The sequence below is a fragment of the Podarcis liolepis genome, assembly GCF_965112155.1.
Source record: "Podarcis liolepis genome assembly, chromosome: 6".
Lineage (NCBI taxonomy): Eukaryota > Metazoa > Chordata > Lepidosauria > Squamata > Lacertidae > Podarcis > Podarcis liolepis.
This window is the reverse complement of record NC_139559.1, coordinates 53,626,362-53,645,517: the sequence shown is the minus strand read 5'-3', so window position 1 is coordinate 53,645,517 and position 19,156 is coordinate 53,626,362. Positions and strand designations below refer to the sequence as shown.

The 19,156-nt window shown below is 42.2% G+C and overlaps 2 protein-coding genes across 3 annotated transcripts in view; both read right to left on the bottom strand.

Annotated features, from left to right (window-relative positions):
- LOC310709662 (cytochrome P450 4B1-like) overlaps positions 1-2,788 on the bottom strand; it is a gene marked incomplete at its 5' end in the record, with an annotated part of 18,350 nt that extends 15,562 nt beyond the window's left edge. For both annotated transcript variants that reach the window (XR_014527614.1, XM_083509639.1), the window contains one exon: positions 2,663-2,788. Coding sequence is in view for 1 of the 2 variants with exons in the window: in XM_083509639.1 (XP_083365765.1) it covers positions 2,663-2,788 (126 nt within the window). The remainder of the gene's footprint in view (positions 1-2,662) is intronic.
- LOC310709667 (cytochrome P450 4B1-like) lies at positions 1,485-19,156 on the bottom strand. The gene is made up of 12 exons (XM_083509657.1): positions 18,561-19,156; positions 13,480-13,621; positions 12,580-12,624; positions 11,484-11,611; positions 9,098-9,228; positions 7,765-7,916; positions 7,301-7,407; positions 6,683-6,873; positions 5,508-5,641; positions 4,824-4,888; positions 3,717-3,799; positions 1,485-3,390 (listed from the first exon to the last, which is right to left on the bottom strand). Exons 1-12 carry the CDS (start codon positions 18,750-18,752, stop codon positions 3,222-3,224), a joined length of 1,539 nt encoding a protein of 512 aa, XP_083365783.1. The 5' UTR covers positions 18,753-19,156; the 3' UTR covers positions 1,485-3,221.

The following is a 19,156-nucleotide window of genomic DNA, read 5'->3' as shown; positions in this document are numbered from 1 at the left end:
AAAGAAAATACAGGCCAATCCATTGAATTGGGAAGCTGTATATTGCAAGAGATTAAGGAACTGAATAGTTTAATGAGAGAAGACGAGGTTGGCATGACATGGTAAACAGTATTTGTAAGAACACACTTAAATGCTTTACTAAATTACACTATGTTGCCTCATTCTGGGCTATTCTTATGGGCACTCAGAGCTCCCTCATTTGCTTTTCTTTGCTTTTCAGCAGACAGATCCAATGCACACTCCCACATCTTTGCAAATGCAAGTTAAGACAAGCAAGCTTTGCAGGCCCAGCTTACTTCAAGCTGTGCCCAGTTCTTTGCCCAGCCTTGGGGACTCCGGCCATTTATGGGAGAAATAGTTGCGCTCCCCACACTTTCCCAAAGGAAGTATCCAAGTCTCTTATGTACCTGTTGAAACTTGTAGCCTGTAATGGGCTTTATCTACCAATCTGATTTTGCTGAGCCATGGCAAGAATTGGAGGTGCAATAACATACTTGCCAGCAACAGAGGAGTGGTAGCCTCAATTACCTGCCTGCGAAAGTAGCTGCATGACAATGAAAAGAACAGCAAAAGATTGTCCAATGCACCTGGACGTGGCTGGCTAGGCTTCATCCACCAGAGAACTGAGTTTCATTACATTCTGAACTGGCTTTGATATTATTCTCATCCAGGAATCTTGGCACACTGGGTGGTGTCCTTAAATGGCTCTCATACCTTCTCCCACGGGTTAGTAAAAAGGGGCAGATTTGGATGAGCAAGAATAGGGCTCCGAATTCTCATTTATTTGACTTTACGAGTTCTTTTCTCCTCAGGTTTCATCTGAATCATTAATCAGATTTTAAACCTGCTTTCTTTCTGTTTCTTTCTGTTCTGCACAGTTTTACAATGGGAGACCAAACACATCACCAGGAAAGTCAGGGATTCCCTTACCATGTGAACATGGCCATATAGCCAGTGGCTGGAAGGTCACAGTCCAATAGAAAAACTGAGAGAAACTCCCTGGCAGCCAGGACCACAAGGGATTGATTAGATTCTCCATCACCAGCTGACTGCTGTTTTGTTCTGCTCACTGTCTAGAATAAGTTCTGAAGACTTTCTGATTCGGCTGGCACTGCTGGCTCAAAATGCCAGAACAAGTTTGTGGCAGCTGGAGCTGTAGGAATCTGGGAATTGCTTGGACCTCAGCCCCCAAATTCTATTTTTTTTCTCCCTGTGGGCCCAGAATCTTCCCCCATTCTCCACTTTACATCTTAATTAGGATCACTGTTATTGGGAAATGTAGTTTTAATTGTCTTCGTATAAGATGCTTAAGATATTTTATCAGAGGAAGTACCTAGTATGCCTAGAATTAACTGATACTCAGAGAAGAAGCCACAAGGACGAATGGTACAAAGGAGCGCATTTGAGGCAGATGTTAAACCTCTCATAGGGAAGAAAATAGTCTCTGGATTTTTAAAAAACAGTTAACACATTTCCACAAGATGTAGAAGAAGTCAATGCATTTTTTTTTTTTAATTTGCAACATCTAGAGTTATTTATTTATTCTTCTCTAATGACAGTTATTTATATCCCATAGTACAGGAAATAAATCCTTCCAAGATGATTTACAGGTAAATTACATATTTTCAAATACAAGAAATAATCGTGACATATTAAAAGGTCTTCAGGACTCCTCCCCCAGAACAGCTGATGTGATAACATGGAGAGGGAATGAGAAAGTCTAAACGATCAGCCTTTTCCCTGTATAATCCTTGTAATACCATAGTTATGACATATATAGTATTAAGCTGAATGATATATATACTTTGTTATATGGGGGGGACCCAAAGTATTTCTAGGTCTGTGATATAAAATGTGTAAAAAAATAAATCCATTCATATTAAGCCCTGGTATCAGAGTTTATATTGTAAATAACCCAAGCTCTCCATTCCAAGCCACAAAGTCAGTGAAACCAATGGATTTAAGTTAATCAAGTGTATTTATTTCCACAAGTCTATTCTGAATATGACCTGGTTGGACTGAGAGCTTAAAAGAAATTGCCAAACAATATAATAACAATCACAGCAGTCTCAAAATACTGAAAGAATCTATATTTGGAAATGGTGCTGGATCTTGAACCAGCCTCTGTATGCCTAGAGAGGACAAGTCCCTTCGTAAAAAGAGCAGAAGTGCACTGCATGATATTAATATTAATGGTGCCTACCAATATTTATTGGTCCCTCACAGGTGGTGAGAGATGTCACGTCCCAGTGTCTGGCCATTCTACGTTCCCTGGCCAGCCACATTACAGGGCAGGATAGCCCACCCAGACTAAAGTTCTAAGAGCCTGGTCTCTCAAACCAGTGCTGTGGTACCTAAGCCAGTTGCCTTGCAGGTGCAAACAAACTGCATGGCAACAATAATAAATAGCACATTTCATAGAAAATATCCTTTCAGAATGTGATATGAAGCAGAGAAAGCACTGTGGTTGGATTCCTCTGATCACACAATATGAATTGGAACCAATGCTCCAGAAAGAAGATATTCTGTGCCCTACTCTTTAGGCACAACTGAATGGCAGCTGGTAACACAGAATCCAGTCAATCTCCAGTTCCTTATCGAGAAATGCAATTTTACAAAGCGAGACCCACCTTCCCACCAGGAAAGTCAGAGAATCCCTTGCCATGTGGACATGGCCATACAGCCAGTGGCTGGGAGGTCCTGGGAAACTCCTAAAACCCTTGATCAGGTTCTGCCTTGTCTGAAATAGCTGGATGGCTTTCAGAGCCATTCTGGTGAAGATCAACATCACAGTCCAATAGAAAAACAGAGAAACTCCTGGGGAGCCAGGACCACAAGGGATTGAATAGATTCTCCATCGCCAGCTGACTGCTGCTTTGTTTTTGCTCACTGTCTAGAATATGTCCTAAAGACTTTCTGATTCGGCTGGAGCTGCTGGCTCAAAATGACGGAATAACTTTGTGGCAGCTGGTGCTTATAGTTATATGGGAACAGCTGGAACCTTCACTCACACATTCTAATATGTTCCCCCCATGGGCGCTAAATCCCCACCTTTTCCCCACGTCATGGCTGGATCCAGATCAATGTTATTGGAAAATACAGTAATAATAATTCTTTGCATGTAGGATGTGTACATATTTTATCAGGGACAGTATGTATGTATTTATTGGCAGGAATTGAGAGTCCAGAAGCAAGCATTACTACTCTGGTAATAGCAGCCATCAGTGGAGAGCCTTCAGCTTCAGATATATCCCATTTATGGATCGGGTGACAACTTGATGCATGGGAATCGGGAGGTTGGCAGGATCAGGCAAAAGCTCAAAGTGCAGGAGGGTCAATGCAAGAGCAACCTTCATCTCATTCATTGCAAACTGTTGTCCAATGCAGTTCCTGAGTAGAATGAAGGGCAACATTACATTACAAACAGAAGAGCATTCTGGAGAGGGTCCAATCAGGGCCATTTCGGTTGTTGCTCCTTCATTTTTAGGTTTCCCTTCCCAGAAATGAATGTCTGGCACCATCTTTGTTTTCCTTTGTATGCCCCACCCTTTTAGGCATTTGAGTATATTGCTTTATGCTGGCAGTTAATTCTGCTTTGCTGTGGACTCATACACAGTTTTATAAGCATTGAACACAGTTGTGTCTTTCATGGAAGATTAATGTAAGTCTCCTTTTATGGAGGGAACAGTGCAAAGTATAGGTGGGAAAATATTTACCTTGGCCCTGCAGCAAAAGGCAAGAAAGCATATGGGTGGCGATGCTTTGAATTCTCTGGGGAGAATCTTAGAGGATTAAACTCCTACAACAGAAAATAAGTCATGGAATTTTGGATTAGAATGGCAACTGATATAGTGGCAAAAGAGCTAAAGGAAAAAGGGGCATTCAGAAAAAAGGATACTGTTCTATACCCACTTACTGGGTCATAATGCTCATTGAGCTCCATGGGGCCTAGTTCTGTATAGGATTATAGGACTGCACTCTTAGCAACATGTTTTCCCCAATGTAATCTGAAGGAAAATTCCTTCACATCTATAAATGCCTGGTCCAAATGAGACATGATGTTAATTGCATCAGTGTGCATGTTTTTAAAACTGTACAGTCATTGGGGTGTCTGACCAGCAACAGGCCTGCAGGGCTTGGGAGGGAAATGCTAACCTTTCCCCCCTGCTGTGGTGCTGATGTTGCTCCTGAAGTTGCTCTTTGAATGGAGAAGGAAGCCTACTCAGATTTTGTAAGCAGCACTTTAGGGACTGGTGGGTGGGTGGATTTTTGGCAGAATACTTCCATAGCTCCTGACGTGGATTAGGAATGTTTTCTGGATTAGGATTCTACAGCAGCTTTGCCAATACATTTTGCAATGGTTTTCTTTTCGCAATAGATTTTTGCCATTTTGTGAGTGCTTAAGCAACATTTTAAGAATCATAACTACATAACATGTGGCCTGTCCTTCTACTTTATTAGTACAGTATCTTCCTCATACTGTTCTTATCCAATTCTGTAGAGGGACACACTAAACTAGATAGTTTGGCATTAGGCCATTGATATTGGGCAATGGACTAAATGTGCCTTTCTCACCTCCAAACTGGAATACTTCTGGATGTGTTTACTAAGGTAAAACAAGCAAGAAACTGGTAAAACAAAACGCTGGGATAAATCCACACATCTAGTCACACAGTGTTAGTGTGACAAACAATTGACCTCTTTTCTTAAAGAAATTGTATGTGTCTATGGCACTTATTCCACCAACTTTTTCTCAGAACATGTCAACTTCTCTCAGTCTCACCAGAAAGGTCTTGCTTAGGCTTTTCTTCTTTTATTATTACCTCAGGATTGTCCCAAATCTCAGGATTTCTGTGAAGACCATAAACATCCAATGCAGTTAGAAAGCCTGTGGGGGGGAAAGAGACACATCATCTATTATCATTTCATCAGCAGTGATATTATGTAATGAGAATTAATTGCTATCCAGTGGCATTTACCAAAACATTCATTCTCAATAACTTGCTGCAAAGACTGGCAGATTTTCAGAGCTGTTGCATGGATAACTAGGATGATTCTGCACAGAGTACAGGAAGGCAGCTGGAAAGCATACGACTGTGCTTTCCTGGTCATGTAATATTTGTTTCTTTGCCCAAGGAATTCATTTAGGTGTAGGTGGGGCCTCAAGAGATGGTCCATCTAAGGCCTAGCAGCTCCTGAAAGTGTCCATCTGAACACAGGGGCTGTGTACCTCTGTGTCGGCATGCACACCTGTGTGTGTCCTCCACGTATTCCCTGTGTGCACGGATGTGAGTGTGTGCATGCAAGAGTGTGGGGTGGCCGCATCACAGTTGTCAGTAGCCCCACAAGGTAGGCCAAGGGTGAATGTGGACCACAAAAGGTTAGAAACCCTTGATGGAAGTTAAGTGACAGTGGAACTGAATAATGAGAACAGTGTAAGAATGAAGATGGAAGAGGAAGGGGCGAGTTCAAAGGAAGTCTGCAGAAGGGAGAGAGGGGAAACCTACCTTTTGGTAAGGTTCGTCCATCAGCAAAAGTCACAGGAGAATTCAGTTCTCGTGCTATAAGAGGTACTGGAGGATAAAGCCGAAGGCTCTCCTTAATGCACATGGTGCTGTACGTCATCTTTCCCAAGTCGTCCCTTAAAGACACCGCCCAAAATTACTGGAGTTAAGTCACATAAAGTTTTATTAAGGTGAAGGGAAAAGGAGTCGGAGTGGAATCCACTGTCTAAGCTGTCCTTGCTCAATACAAGTGTTGGGGAGAGGGGAGAAATTTGATTCAGTTCATATTTAAAGGTGAACTTACCTTACTCACACTATCTGGAACAACATGTGAACTGAAACACAGCCACCCTTCATAATTTGCACTTCTCTAGCCAAATAACAAGTGCAAAAATGCACATGCTAGCTTAAAGCATGCATGGAGATGCATATATTAGTGAATATCTGTGCTTTTAGGGCTGTTTTTAGCAGGGTTATGCACTTTTTTTAAAAAAAAAACATTTATATTGATTGTGGGGGTTTTAGGTGTATTTATTTTAATATATTCTGTTAGACACCTTGTTTCTTATAGTGTGAGAAAGGCAGTAAAAAAGTTAAATGACTGATTGATTGATTGATTGATTGAAATACAGCATACAAAACTGGGGGGGGGGGGTGTTGTTATGGAAAATTAAACCATGCAGGAACTCTACCTGGAAAGCAAATCATGCAGGAATCCCACCTGAATAGAGGAGGCTCCCCTCTTTAGAAGTTATCAGGACATTAGAGACCAGGCGTATTGGTGGACTCAGTCCACAGCCCATCTGTTGTAACTGTGTTACCTCTTCATGCAAGTAATGGGTGAGGGTGGCTAATTGTGTCCTACTTTTTGAAGAGCTGTCTCTTTTTGATAATAGATTTTGATTTTTGCATTATTTTTGGCAATACAAGCACGACTACACTAGCTACAGTACATCTGTGCAGCAGCCATAGCAGTGATTTAAATATAGAAATAGAAATCAGAGCTTCTTTTCCTACAGTATAGGACTGGTCCATCTTCCCTGGAACTTACTCAACCTGAGGCATTGTGGTCAGACTACTATGATCCTAAAGTACTCTGCGGTGTTGCTCTCCTTCAGAAACCTCATAACATGACCCAGGAAGTAAACATTTAAAGTTGAACAAGAATTTAGTCTGACCATTGTATCTCTTCCTGTTGCCCAAGAAGCTCCATGATCTCCTCTCTGCATCTCTGCTGATGTTCAGGGTTCTGGGCCATACAATAAAAGAGCCAAGAGATTCCACTAGCTGTGGTATCATGACCTTCGAACATGAATGTGTCCACTTCTGCACGTATGTCTTCATCTGTCAGTGGATTTCCATTTTCATCCTAACCGCACAGGGAACATAGTGTTTTATAGGATTAGTGAGATCCAATATTTAAAGTTCTCCAAGACCCTCCTCCCTCTCCCAGCTCACATCAAAGAAGGGGGAGGTGCTTCAGAAAGCAGTTTGCCAAGCTGCTCTCTGAAGCACCACCCCCTCAATTAAACAGCTCACCTGGGCCACCTGCCACCCATGGTGCTTGCTCACTCACGTGCCCACCATCCATTCAGCCATAATGCTGGAGTTAACATGGCCACCTGTCAGCAGCCAGACAAACTGCAGTGTGATGGCAGCCTTACAATTTTATGTATATATTGCAGACCATGGGAGTTTTGCTTGGGCTATGTCATCTGAACATTATAGTGATGGCAAGAAGAGCCCTTAGCATTATAGCATGGCAGGCCTAGGTGCATTATTTCTACAATGTCCACCTTTGCGCAAAGAAGAATATCCAGGAAGTCCAAATGCCTCTTCTTCAGAATCTTTTCAAGCTCTTTCTCATTCTTGAGGGAATCCTTCCTCTCGCTTATTACCTTCTCTGCATTGAAAACAAACAGTATGAAATGAATAAAGCTATGTGTAAGAGGCAAGCACATATATTCAACCTTTTTAGTTTTCTCATTTCTCTAACTTTCCTAATAACTCCATGTGTTACTAATCATTTAACCCATATTAAATTGTTTTTCCCCCTTCTTCTTTTCACACCTACATTTTATATGCCCTTAGTTTATCATACTGACACTGTTACAATTTTTAATTTTCCTAATGGTACTGAAACAGTATGTTTTTGCTTTTGATTTTTCTATTATGAAATAAATTTATATATTACCTCAGAAGAAGAGGAGAGGGATGAGGAGGAAGAAGAAGATGTTGCTAGGAAGTAAAAGATACATACCTGTGTGATGGTGGGCTATTTTGCAAGCTTTGTAAAACTGACGCCCTTTGGAGCTCAACCTGTAAATGAGATCATTGTGATGCCAAGGTGTTTTCAGTCTTTCATAATACAGGAAGCTGAGATCAAATACAGTTTGAATGTAGGAATTATCTCTGTGGACAGTAGGAAAGTGGAAACAAATATAAGCACAAAATGAAGACAAAAAGGTAAGATGACATGTTTATTAAAAGTCCCATTTCTAGATCCATTTCTATTTGAGATTGGAGGTAGGGATGAATGGCATATTTTGTAGTGGCTCCACTCCTTCTTCAATGGTTGTTTCAAGAGGGTGATGCTTGGGGAGTTCTTCTCAGCTCCACAGAGCCTTTAATGTGGGGTTCATCAGGGTTGAATGTTATCCCCCACAACATCTGCATGACACTCCTGAGTGGAGTTATCCAGAGTTTTGGAGTATGTTGTCAGCAATATGCTGATTAAACACAGTTCTGCTTCTCCTTTACAGCTGCAGGTGTGGCAGTGCTTGCCTTGGTATGAGCACCAAGAAATTGAAGCTCAATCCAGATAAGACTGAAGCACTGTTAGTGAGTGGTTCCTTGGACTGGATGGATGGGAGGTTGCCTGCTCTTGATGGGGTTACACGCCCTGAAGGAACGGATATATAATTTGGGGGTACTTCTGGATCATTTGCTGTCACTTGAAGCCTAGGTGGCATCAGTGGCAAGGAGTTCCTTCCATCAACTTCAGCTAGTGGCCTAGCTGTATCCCTATCTGAATACACAACTTATGTTGTGTATACTTTGGTAACCTCTATGTTATAATATAGCAACACGTTATACATATGTCTACCTCTGAAGACAGCTTGGAAACTTCAGCTGGTGCAGAATTCAGCAGCCAGGTCGCTCACCAATTAGTTTCTGATTACCTACTCTCTTCCAAGGTGAGCTAAGCCTGGCAGGACAGCTTACGCTATGGTCTTAACCCCTTCATGCATTAATTAGACCCAAGCATGCTGGTTATGTGAGGCTGGTTATCCCACAATAAGGACAAACAAATTGGCCCAGGGGCTAGAGGAAGGAACCCCAGGGCCATCCGTTGAAGCCGACAGTTGAAAGATTCATCAGAAACAAAAGAAAGTATTTCTTTGCACAGTTAAACTATAGAATTTGCTCACGAATGATGTAGTGATGGCCAACATCCTGAATGGCTTCATTAACCATATACAGATTGCAGTGGTGATTGCAGCGTCATGTCACTGCTAGCCCATGGCACAAAAAGGAAAGACTGTATCGGCCTGTGGCTCGCACCTTGCCTTAAATAGGCATCTTATACTCACCTGTCTGTTTCAGCATTTTTCTGGTAGCTGAAGGCACATTTCATAATAGTATCAAGAGTCATCAGACTGACATGTTCGAACATCTCCACTGATGCTGTGCCATTCTTTGGTACCAGCTTTCCCCATGTATCCTAATGTTTTAGGAAAGGGACAGAAATGAGAAGTCTCATTCTGGGAAAGTCTCTAGAATGATTAGATGATTCGTTATTAGATACTGAAACAATATATGATCTGCTGTGGTCAATATATGAAAACGTTAGATTGTCAAGTATGTCAGTGGCTGCCCAACTATGGATTTTGCTAGTTAATTGCAGAATAAGTTATATTTATTTTCTGAGGTGTTTTGATTATTTCTTATTCTGGGTCCTTTCATGTACTCACATCACTGAAGGTGAAATTGCACATTACAAGGTAATGACAGTGATCCTTACCCCATAATACTAAGGCATGGCATGGCAGAGAGCATTTCCAAAGGAGAATCATTGGGTGAGAAGTACAGGTGCTTAACCCTTTCCCCATACATCAATTTGCCTAGACCCCTGCTAGCAGTGGAGGCTAGTTCATTAGGATGACTGGAGCACTGTCCCATCAACCTCAGGGTGACCCCACCCACGTGCCTTTTTACGTATAACCAGTCAAAGGCATGCCTGTGTCCATAGCCTCAGTGTTGCATTTCTAGAACTCGGCATGGAGTAAGATTAGTTGGCTCTGCCTGTCATTTGCTCTGGCTCCACTTATTTTTGACCACCCTGCCTTCTACCCTCCTGGTCGCAATGTGCATCAGCCACCACTGTCTGCTGGGCAGTTTCCTCTACTGGCTCGTAAGCCTAGTTCAGGAACACACATAAAGCCTGTGGGGAGGAAATGTGGAGAAGAATGAAGAGGCGTGAGACAGAATTGAGCATTCTCCATGCTGCCCATTAACTTTCTCCTGCAAATGATCCTTGCATTTGGGAAATGGTTCTGCTAAGATTATGTGCAGCTGTCCCTTGAGAGAGACTCAGCTGTATGCTTCAGGGTCGGGTCTACCATTTGCCCGATAATAAATGTTGGAAATGTAAAGAGACTGAAGGTACATTCTTTCACCTTTGGTGGACATGCCCAAGGATTAAGGCTTTCTGGGAGATGATCTATAACGAAATGAAAAATATATTTAAATATACCTTTCTGAAGAAACCAGAGGCCTTTCTCCTGGGCATGGTCGGCCAATTGGTGCCAAAGAAGGACAGAACTTTCTTTATGTATGCCACAACAGCAGCAAGAATACTTATTGCAAAGTATTGGAAGACACAAGATCTACCCACCCGGGAAGAATGACAGATGAAGGTGATAGACTATATGGAACTGGCGGAAATGACTGGCAGAATCCGAGACCAGGGAGAAGAGTCGGTGGAGGAAGATTGGAAGAAATTTAAAGACTATTTACAGAAACATTGTAAAATTAATGAATGTTAGAATGATGTTGGAATGAATCTATGTGACTTTAGCAAAAATGTATCAAGGATTTAAGAAAAATAGACTGTTAATTGGTGAAAAGAGGGAAAGTAAACTTATATTAAGATCAAGATAAATTTTCAGGATAAAAATTTTGAAGAGAGGGAAAGGATTTGCTGAAATGGATAATTGACTTAGAATACAAAAAAGGGAGGTGTGAGGAGGTCAGGGAAACAAGCAAATGAAAGATAAGTTATGGGAAGGCTTGATTTGTTTTTTCTTTTCTTTTTAATTGTTTCTATTTTTCTGTTTTTTATTGTGATGTGTTGTTTTGTCATTGTTTAATTTGGTGTTTTTTCTTTTGCCTTTTTGTAAACTTAAAACCTTAATAAATACTATTTTTTTTTAAAAAAAGAATGTGTACTCTGAAACAAAGAAGGCAGATCAGGAGATTCTCAGGAGCTAATGAATTGATCATTAATTCACAGGACTATAAAGGGAAGGGTGATAGCAGACATTCCAGTCAAAAACACTGTCTGCAAACGTAAACACAGTTTTGACATACAATTCTAGCTAATACAACACTGAACAACCAACCCTTCAAAGTGATGCATTTTAATATCACAGAAAGAAAGCTAATGGTGACCATCCGTTTATCTTGAGAAAGTGAATGAACTAATTAAGACAATATTAAGGTTCACAGGTTTATGAAGGAAATTTAGAATTCAATGCTGTTGCAAACTCATTGCCTGAGACCCAAAGGGCTGCTCAACTAGCTTCACACTTTGATGGGGACTTCTGACTCCAAAAAATCTCCATAGTATGTCAGAGGAAAAAAAGAGAAATTAAAGGCCCTCTGAGTCTGCTCAAAGCAGGACTGAGAACATGAAGGTGGAAGAGCAACTTCTTAGACTGGAGCTGACCTCCTGAAAGTAGCAGTGGGGTTTCTTACCAGCATCCCCTTGACTGATTCTGCCATAAGAGTCACATAAGGCTTCAGAATATTGTAATGGAATCCGGGAGTCAGCAGTTTCCGGTGCTGCTGCCACTTTGGCCCATTCAGAATGAGAAGCCCCCTTCCTGCCAAGGAAAGGAAGGAAAATGAGGAACAGAAGCCCAAGATAATGTTGTCTTTCTTAGGCACATACACCAGGGTCAGGGTTGCATGGTAAATTATCCACCACAGATGACAGGGTTTATAGTAGAAGGATCCCCCCAGGACCCATTGAAGTAGGGACTTAATTGCTGGAACAATTCAAGTTAAGAATCTATTTACATACTAAAGTGTAATGAATATGGGTTGCTCGTGCGTAAGTTACCGCCACTCCTGGCTAAGTTGGCTTGTTAAACCTTTCCTGTCTGGACAGCCCTTCACTTCGTGGCTGCCTCAGTTGCTAGCAGAATCCGTCAGTGGGCGTTTCTTAAACCTTTTCCAGCATAAAAGTTGTTTGACGCCAAGTCTCCTCCTACTCTCCCTGCGCGGAAGTCTTCTGCGCAGGGAGGGTGTGGGTAGCGGAGGACCCGTGCTCTCCCCGCTGGTGTCCAGCGAAGAGTCCTGGAGCCCTCTCGCCGATTTCCCCATCTGCCCCCCTTTATCCCTGGTGTTGCGCTGATTTCCTTCCCCAGCTGAGCTGCCTCTCTCCCTGCTGGGTCCCTCTCCAGCATCACTTGAGAGCCTTCCCTCCACCTCTGGCTCCGATGTCAGTTCCCTGACATAAAGGATTTCTGAAACATGGAATGCAGTGTGTATATTTCCTTACAACCTCAGAAGTCCATCTTCACAGACTCTATAAGGACTTTTGAGATTGTAGGGAAACATACTATAGAGTTTGATTCCTGAGCAAAATGGGCAGAAATCAGTTGGCCAGAGGAATAAAGCTGGCACTGAAGCCTCCTGGAAGGCACCAGTGGGGAAGGCACCAGCTTAACAAATACTAGCAGCTTCCCAAAGTTTGAACTTTGAAAGCTGAGAATATATGTATATGCTTGATACAAGAATATCACAGTAAATACAGGAATACATAAAATTAGTGAGAGAAAATACATACCAATCCATGGAATTAGGAAGTCGTATGCTACAAGAGCTTTAGGATCTGAATAGTGTGATAAATGAGAGAAAATGAGCTTAGCAAAAGATGGTAAAAAACTATTTGTGAGAACAAATTTAAATGTTTAATTTGCTAAATTGCACTCTGTTTCCTCAAGTCAGGCGATTCCTATGGGAACCCAGAGTTCCCTCACTTGCCTCTCTTTGCTTTTCAGCAGCCAGATCCAAGGCACACTCCCACATCTTTGCACATGAGAATTAAGACAAACAACCTTTTCCTTGCCCATTGGGCAAATTGTCATGCTTCCCCCACTTTCCAAAAGGAAGTATCCAAGTCTCCAGGGTTACCGAGTGGGGGAGCAGGTGGCCAGGATCCCCAATATTGAAAGGGCCGCCCCCCAAATTCTGCAGGGGGCGCACCCACCCACCGCATAGCATGCCATGCTGACATCATGTGCACACGCTGCTGGGCATGCGTGCACAGTGTGCTGACGTCACATAGCCCCAAGCCCACTCAATCATAGTGCAATGCGTTGCGTGTGCAAGTCTCTAATATACCTGTTGAACTTTGTAGTCTGCAGCGTGCCTTCTCTATTAATCTGATCTGAGCATTACAGACTTGAGGGGAACTAGACCTGAGAGTTGGAGCTCTTTGCCTGACAGCGAGGGCCAGGCCACTGACTGGGACTGATGGGAGTTGTAGTTCAAAACATCTTAAAGGCACCACCTTGGGGAAGGTTGCTTTAGGGGGGCCTTGAAATATGAATCACATTTGTATCTCAATAAAAGCAAAGAGCAGTGCAACTTAGTGCACAGAGATAAATGCATGGATAATTTTTACAACCTCTAGCATATTCATGTAACTTCACGATCAGAAGGATGTAAGATACAAATTTCTTACCACCTCTGCTGTACACTGCCTTTGCATATTCAGGGTGGTTGAGGGCCAGGAAAGCCAAGAAAGTTCCATACCAAAGTGGATGGCAGTGCGGGTACTTTTCTGTCCATGCTGCTATGTTCAGGAATTCTTCTTCTGGTTTCATCTGCATCATTTTTTTTTTAAAAAAATCAGTAGTCAGTTTATATCTCGGACACCGTGATTAAACACTTAGTTCAGGATGATATCAGACTTAGATGGTTATATAATGAAATGGTTTATAACTTTAAGCTAGGGTGCATATTTAACAATGGAATTATTCACCCCCTTGGCTCTGTCTTAATAGTCCAGTCTTTTAAAACCTGCTTTCTTTCTGTTCTGCACTGAACCTCACAGCTGTAGAAGAACATACACTGCTTAAGAATGATAAAGCCACTGATGTCTAAATTTTAAGAAGTAAACAGCCACCAAATAATACAGTTAGAAAAACCATTGTTTCCTAATTGAAATAAATTGAACCATTATAATAACGTTATTATATAGCATTTATGATTGATTATGCTTCTTTATGTGTGCAAATCTTTCCTCTGTTTTAGGTAAGATTGCATAAGAGAAATAGATCAATCACAAATGCAAAGATTTGCACGTCCAATAGGGGAGCCAGGGAGTAGAGGCTGAATGTGGGACTAGAGATTCATGTCTTGGGGAGTCCACAATACATGGCATGACCCTGTTCAAAATTTCAGTCCTCCAGTAGGAGGCTAATATAGATATGCACCCAATGCCTGAGCCAAAGTCTACCTATACCTGTAATCAATAAAGTTGTGACCACTTTTTACCCCAGATGATTGTCTTGTCATGTTTGTTCCTTTACACCATAGCTACTGCTTTTGCACAGGGGTGGAGGGTGCTGTGACTAGACCCACAGTAGGATTTTACAAAGAACATAATAGGACAAGTGCAGAGAACCTTTGGCTCTCTTGAATTTGCTGAACTACAACTCCTATCAGCCTTAGCAAGCATGAGCAGTGCCTATGGCTGATGGGAGTTGTAGCTAAACAACATCTAGCAAGCCAAAGGTACCTTGGAACTGTTGTGGGACATATAAGTGTATAGAAACTAACAAGAGAGAAGCTGGGATATGCCTGTGATAAATGTGTGCACACATTTTGAGTTTTCCATCATAAGCATGGGTATTAGAGGAGAGAGGCTCTTTTAAAACTAGGGTTTTCCAAGATAACTCTCTCTCTTGATGAAAGAAAATGTGTTGTTTCCCCGCCACCTGCCAAGCAATCATCTGAGCCAGCAAAAGATTGCAGAGTGCTCGGCATACATGAACAATGTCTCAGGTGGTATGTTGAAGCTGCATCATTCATTTTCAATTTTAAATAAGCAATGGTAATTTAATAATTGCTTGTTGGCTGTCAGTTTCTTGACCTAGTTATGGATCAGGCTTTTATTTTCAAAGTAAAATAAACTCTGTATGCCAGTCTTGTGTTTAGGAAAAAGAAAATATGGCCCCCCTCTGAATTTAAAAGCTTGAGATTCCATAACACATGAGTCACAACTGTGCAATTTTGCACTCAGAATCCTTCTCATTTTTTCACAGTGGAATGGCATTCCAAATTGTCACTTTGCTGAAAGTGTATTTCTCCCCCAACCACAAGTGCCTAATGATAAGAAAATATTCAGCAGGTATCAGTCAAGGCTAAGTTAATGTTATACTTCTAGAACGTACGATGGGTGTGGAATAATCATATCATCATAAAGTCCTTAAGTCATGAGCAGATAACATGCTGTTTATGCTGCTCTTCGTGTTCAGCACAGATTATATGAGGTTCTCTATTATTTTCCTTCAAAGTGCTCTCAGGAAGAAATGTTTGTTTCTACTGGCTGAGTAGATTCTTTGGTTTCTGAATGTTGACTTAAATGTTCGCAGTTCAGCCCTGTATCTGGCAATGGCTGAAAGCTTTTAGTACAAACGTGTTGAGAAATTCCATCATTTGTCGCTTGCTTGCATTTCAAAAAGTGTGAAACAAACAAGATATGAGGAAGTAATGGCATGAAGCACTCCTTACAGCTTGGCTTAGCATAATGGCTGGCAGATCTGCTATAGCTGATCTCTAGTGCTGTTGCTGCAGGTTGCAATCATTTACCTTGGATCTAATTACAGTCAGGTAGCTGTGTTAGTCTGCCGTAGTCAAAACAAAATAAAAATAATCAATTCAGTAGCACCTTATCTTCAGATAACAGAAGTGTGCATGCACACGAAAGCTCATACCAATAACAAACTTAGTTGGTCTCTAAGGTGCTACTGGAAGGATTTTTTTTTTATTTACCTTGGAATATGACTTAGTTTAAAGTTCAGCAATGTTCTGAACTGAGCACAGTGTCCCCCAAAAGCTCTTCTCTAGCTTGGAATGTAAACTGAACTCCTGAGTAGGGACAGCGGCGTAGCGTGGGTTATCAGCACCCGGGGCAAGGCAAGTAATTTGCGCCCCCTAACCCGGGGCAAGGCAATTAATTTGCACCCCCTAACCCGGGGCAAGGCAAGCACAGTAATTTAATCTCCCAAGCAGCAGCAGCGAGGCTTCTCTTTCCCCCGCGCTCTCCTGGAACTGCCTCTTTTCTTTCCTTTTTTCGCTTTCTCCAAGGCTTTTCGCTTTCTCTCCTTAATTGATTCCTCCTCCACACCGCAGCGTTTCCTGGCTGCTTCCCCCCCCTTCCCCTCTCTCTCCTCCTCGCTCTGCTTGCCTTGCCCTGCCCTGCCTGAGGGCGCCCTGAGGAGACTCCGCTCTCCTTTTTGACCAGGCGAGGTGGAAAAGTCTCTTCCCGCCCCCTCGCCAGACTCCCTGCTCGGCTCGGCTCACTACCCAGGCGGCCAGTGGAGAGAGAGCCGCAATTACCATAAAGCTCCTCTCCCTCCGCTTCGCCAAGCTGCCAAAGCCCCGGCAGCAGCGGCAACGGCAGCAGCAGGCGCAGCCAGACCCCCGCCAGCCAGCCAGCCAGCCAGCCAGCCAGCCCGCCCGCCCGCCCGGCTTCCTCTCCTTTTTTTGCCCGCGGCAGAAGGCTTCGCTCTCCCCCTTCCGCGACCTCCTCGCCAAGCCGAGCGAGCGCGGGCTCCCTAACCCGTGGATTTTAGTAGGGGCAGAGAGCTGCTAGTGCGAGCGCGCCCCCCGCCCATGTTGCGCCCGGTGCGGCCGGCACCCCTGGCACCCCCCACGCTACGCCACTGAGTAGGGATACTGATTCAGTTCACATTTAAAGGTGGATATGCAAAATTATCATGTTCCAAAACAATATGAGAATCAAAACACAATCGTCCTGTGAAATTCACACTTACCTGAATTTTGTGGTGCAGTTCTCCAAGCAAATAACGTTTAGAAAAATGTATATATTAGGTAAAGGTGTGCATAAAACAAACATACGTAAAAATAATGTACAAAGATGCACAGTATAGGGGAAAAAGTTTGCAAAAATGTGTGTACAGTGGTACCTCTGGTTACGAACTGAATTCGTTCCGGAGGTCCATTCTTAACCTGAAACTGTTCTTAACCTCAAGTACCACTTTAGCTAATGGGGCCTCCCGCTACCACCGCCGTGCGATTTCTGTTCTCATCCTGAGGTAACGTTCTTAACCCGAGGTACTACTTCCAGGTTAGCGGAGTCTGTAACCCAAAGTGTTTGTAACCCAAGGTGTTTGTAACCCGAGATACCACTGTATTAGTTAAAAGTGCATTAAAAATGTGTTTCTTAGGAGACATTTACGGTAAAATGCTAAATAATTTGTATGAAAATTTTATTTTTTAAAAAATATATATAATCTGCAAGTTACTGCAGAAATGTAGAGAACCAAATTTAAGTTTGGACAAATAAGCATAGCTGTCAACGTTTCCCTTTTTTAAAGGGAAATTCCCTTATTCCAAATAGGATTCCTTGCAAGAAAGAGAAAAGTTGACAGCTATGCAAATAAGAAACAGACAATACTGAGACTGAGAGATTATTCATCCCTATTTCTGAATATACATAGTCAGTATTCAACAGACCAGGTACAGTACCCCAAGCCAGCTGTCTTGTAGGTTTAAACAGACTGAATGACAGCATTAATGAAACAGTGCATTTGATATAAAATATCCTTTCAAAATGTGACATGAAGCTGAGAAACCGCTGTGGCTGGATTCCTCTTAGCACAAAATATGAATTGGAACCAATGCTCAAGAAAGCAGTTAAAATTGTGCTGATGTTGTTTTATGTCTCTGTTTTGTTTCTGGACTAACAGGCAGCAGAAGTTCACAAGCATCCTTAGACTCTACCTGCCTTGGTACAACAAACTGCATTCTGCAAGATGGCTCTTTTAGCCAGGCTGTCAAGAGTGTTACACATGTTTTACAACAAATATATGGGGCCAATGGTTTGTCTTGATCACCTACCACAATACCAAAATAAAGTGTGCGTGTCTTTCAAACAAGTGGAGTGAAACTTCGTTTCTGAGATTTAAATGTTAATTCTCCACACACATAGCAGAAACTTTTTGGGTGATTTAACGTATTGCTGTGGTATGAGGACAAAGAAAGTACTATGTGGAGAAGCCATATTGGAAAAGGGAATGTTTTGCTTCCTTGATACAGCAAACATGTATGAAATAATCATAATTAAAATACAGTGATAAAATCACTAAAACTTTTTTAAAAGATACAGGTCACTAAATCATATGGTTGAGTAGGCTTGGTGAAATAAAGACATGTTCAGTCAGTGTCCAAACCACTGTGGTGAGGGAGCCTGCCTAGTGTCAACAAATAGGGAGGCAGTCCCAAAGCACACAAAAATATTTACTTCTTGCAAATGTGGACAAACATTACACAGCACTTTTAAAAGTGCAAGCAGACTTTTCCTTGCATTTGAAAGGGTTAAGACCTTCTCCTAAATCTCTGTTAGTAGAAAAAGCAAGCGAAAAGCACTTTTCTCACTATGTTTACATAACACAGAAGAATGTGGGCATCAATCCATTACTTTCTTAGCATAAAGCTTAGCAAATACATAGATAAAGACACTTTCTCCAACACCTTCGCTCTGCCACACACATACCGCCTGCACAGCCACCTTACCATTTTGACATGGCCATATAGCCAGTGAGCGGGAGGTCCTGGAAAACTGCTGAGAACTTTGACCAGGTATTGTTTTTTCCGATACAGCTGAACAGCTTTCAGGGCCACATAGGCAAAGCTCAAAATAATTGTCAAGTGGAAAATATGAGATAAATCCCAAGGCAGCCAAGACCAAGAAGAATTTAGGACCATCTCTGGAAGAGTTTTCACACTCCCACCTTGGTTTACTGTGCCTTCTTCCACTGAGCTGCTATTGCTAAAAGTGCCAGGTCTAGAAGGAGTTCTAGTCCTAATACTGAACACTATCTTTTTGCAAATTGCTGTAATCTCTGGTACATTACTAGGGAAATCAGAAGTATTCGCCTGCAAGAACCACCCACGTACTTTTCCCTCAAAGATTAAACTTAGTGACTATAGGAACTGTAATTTGAGTCCAGCCAAAGTCTACTGGGTGGGACCAACAACCAATAACATTCTCCCTTTCAGCTTTCCTTTTTCTCTGCCAAGAAACAGTGTAACAACTATTGTGCCCTTTAATATCTATTCTGTCATAAAAAATGCAGTTCCTAGATGTGACTGTGTTGGATGTGTGTGTG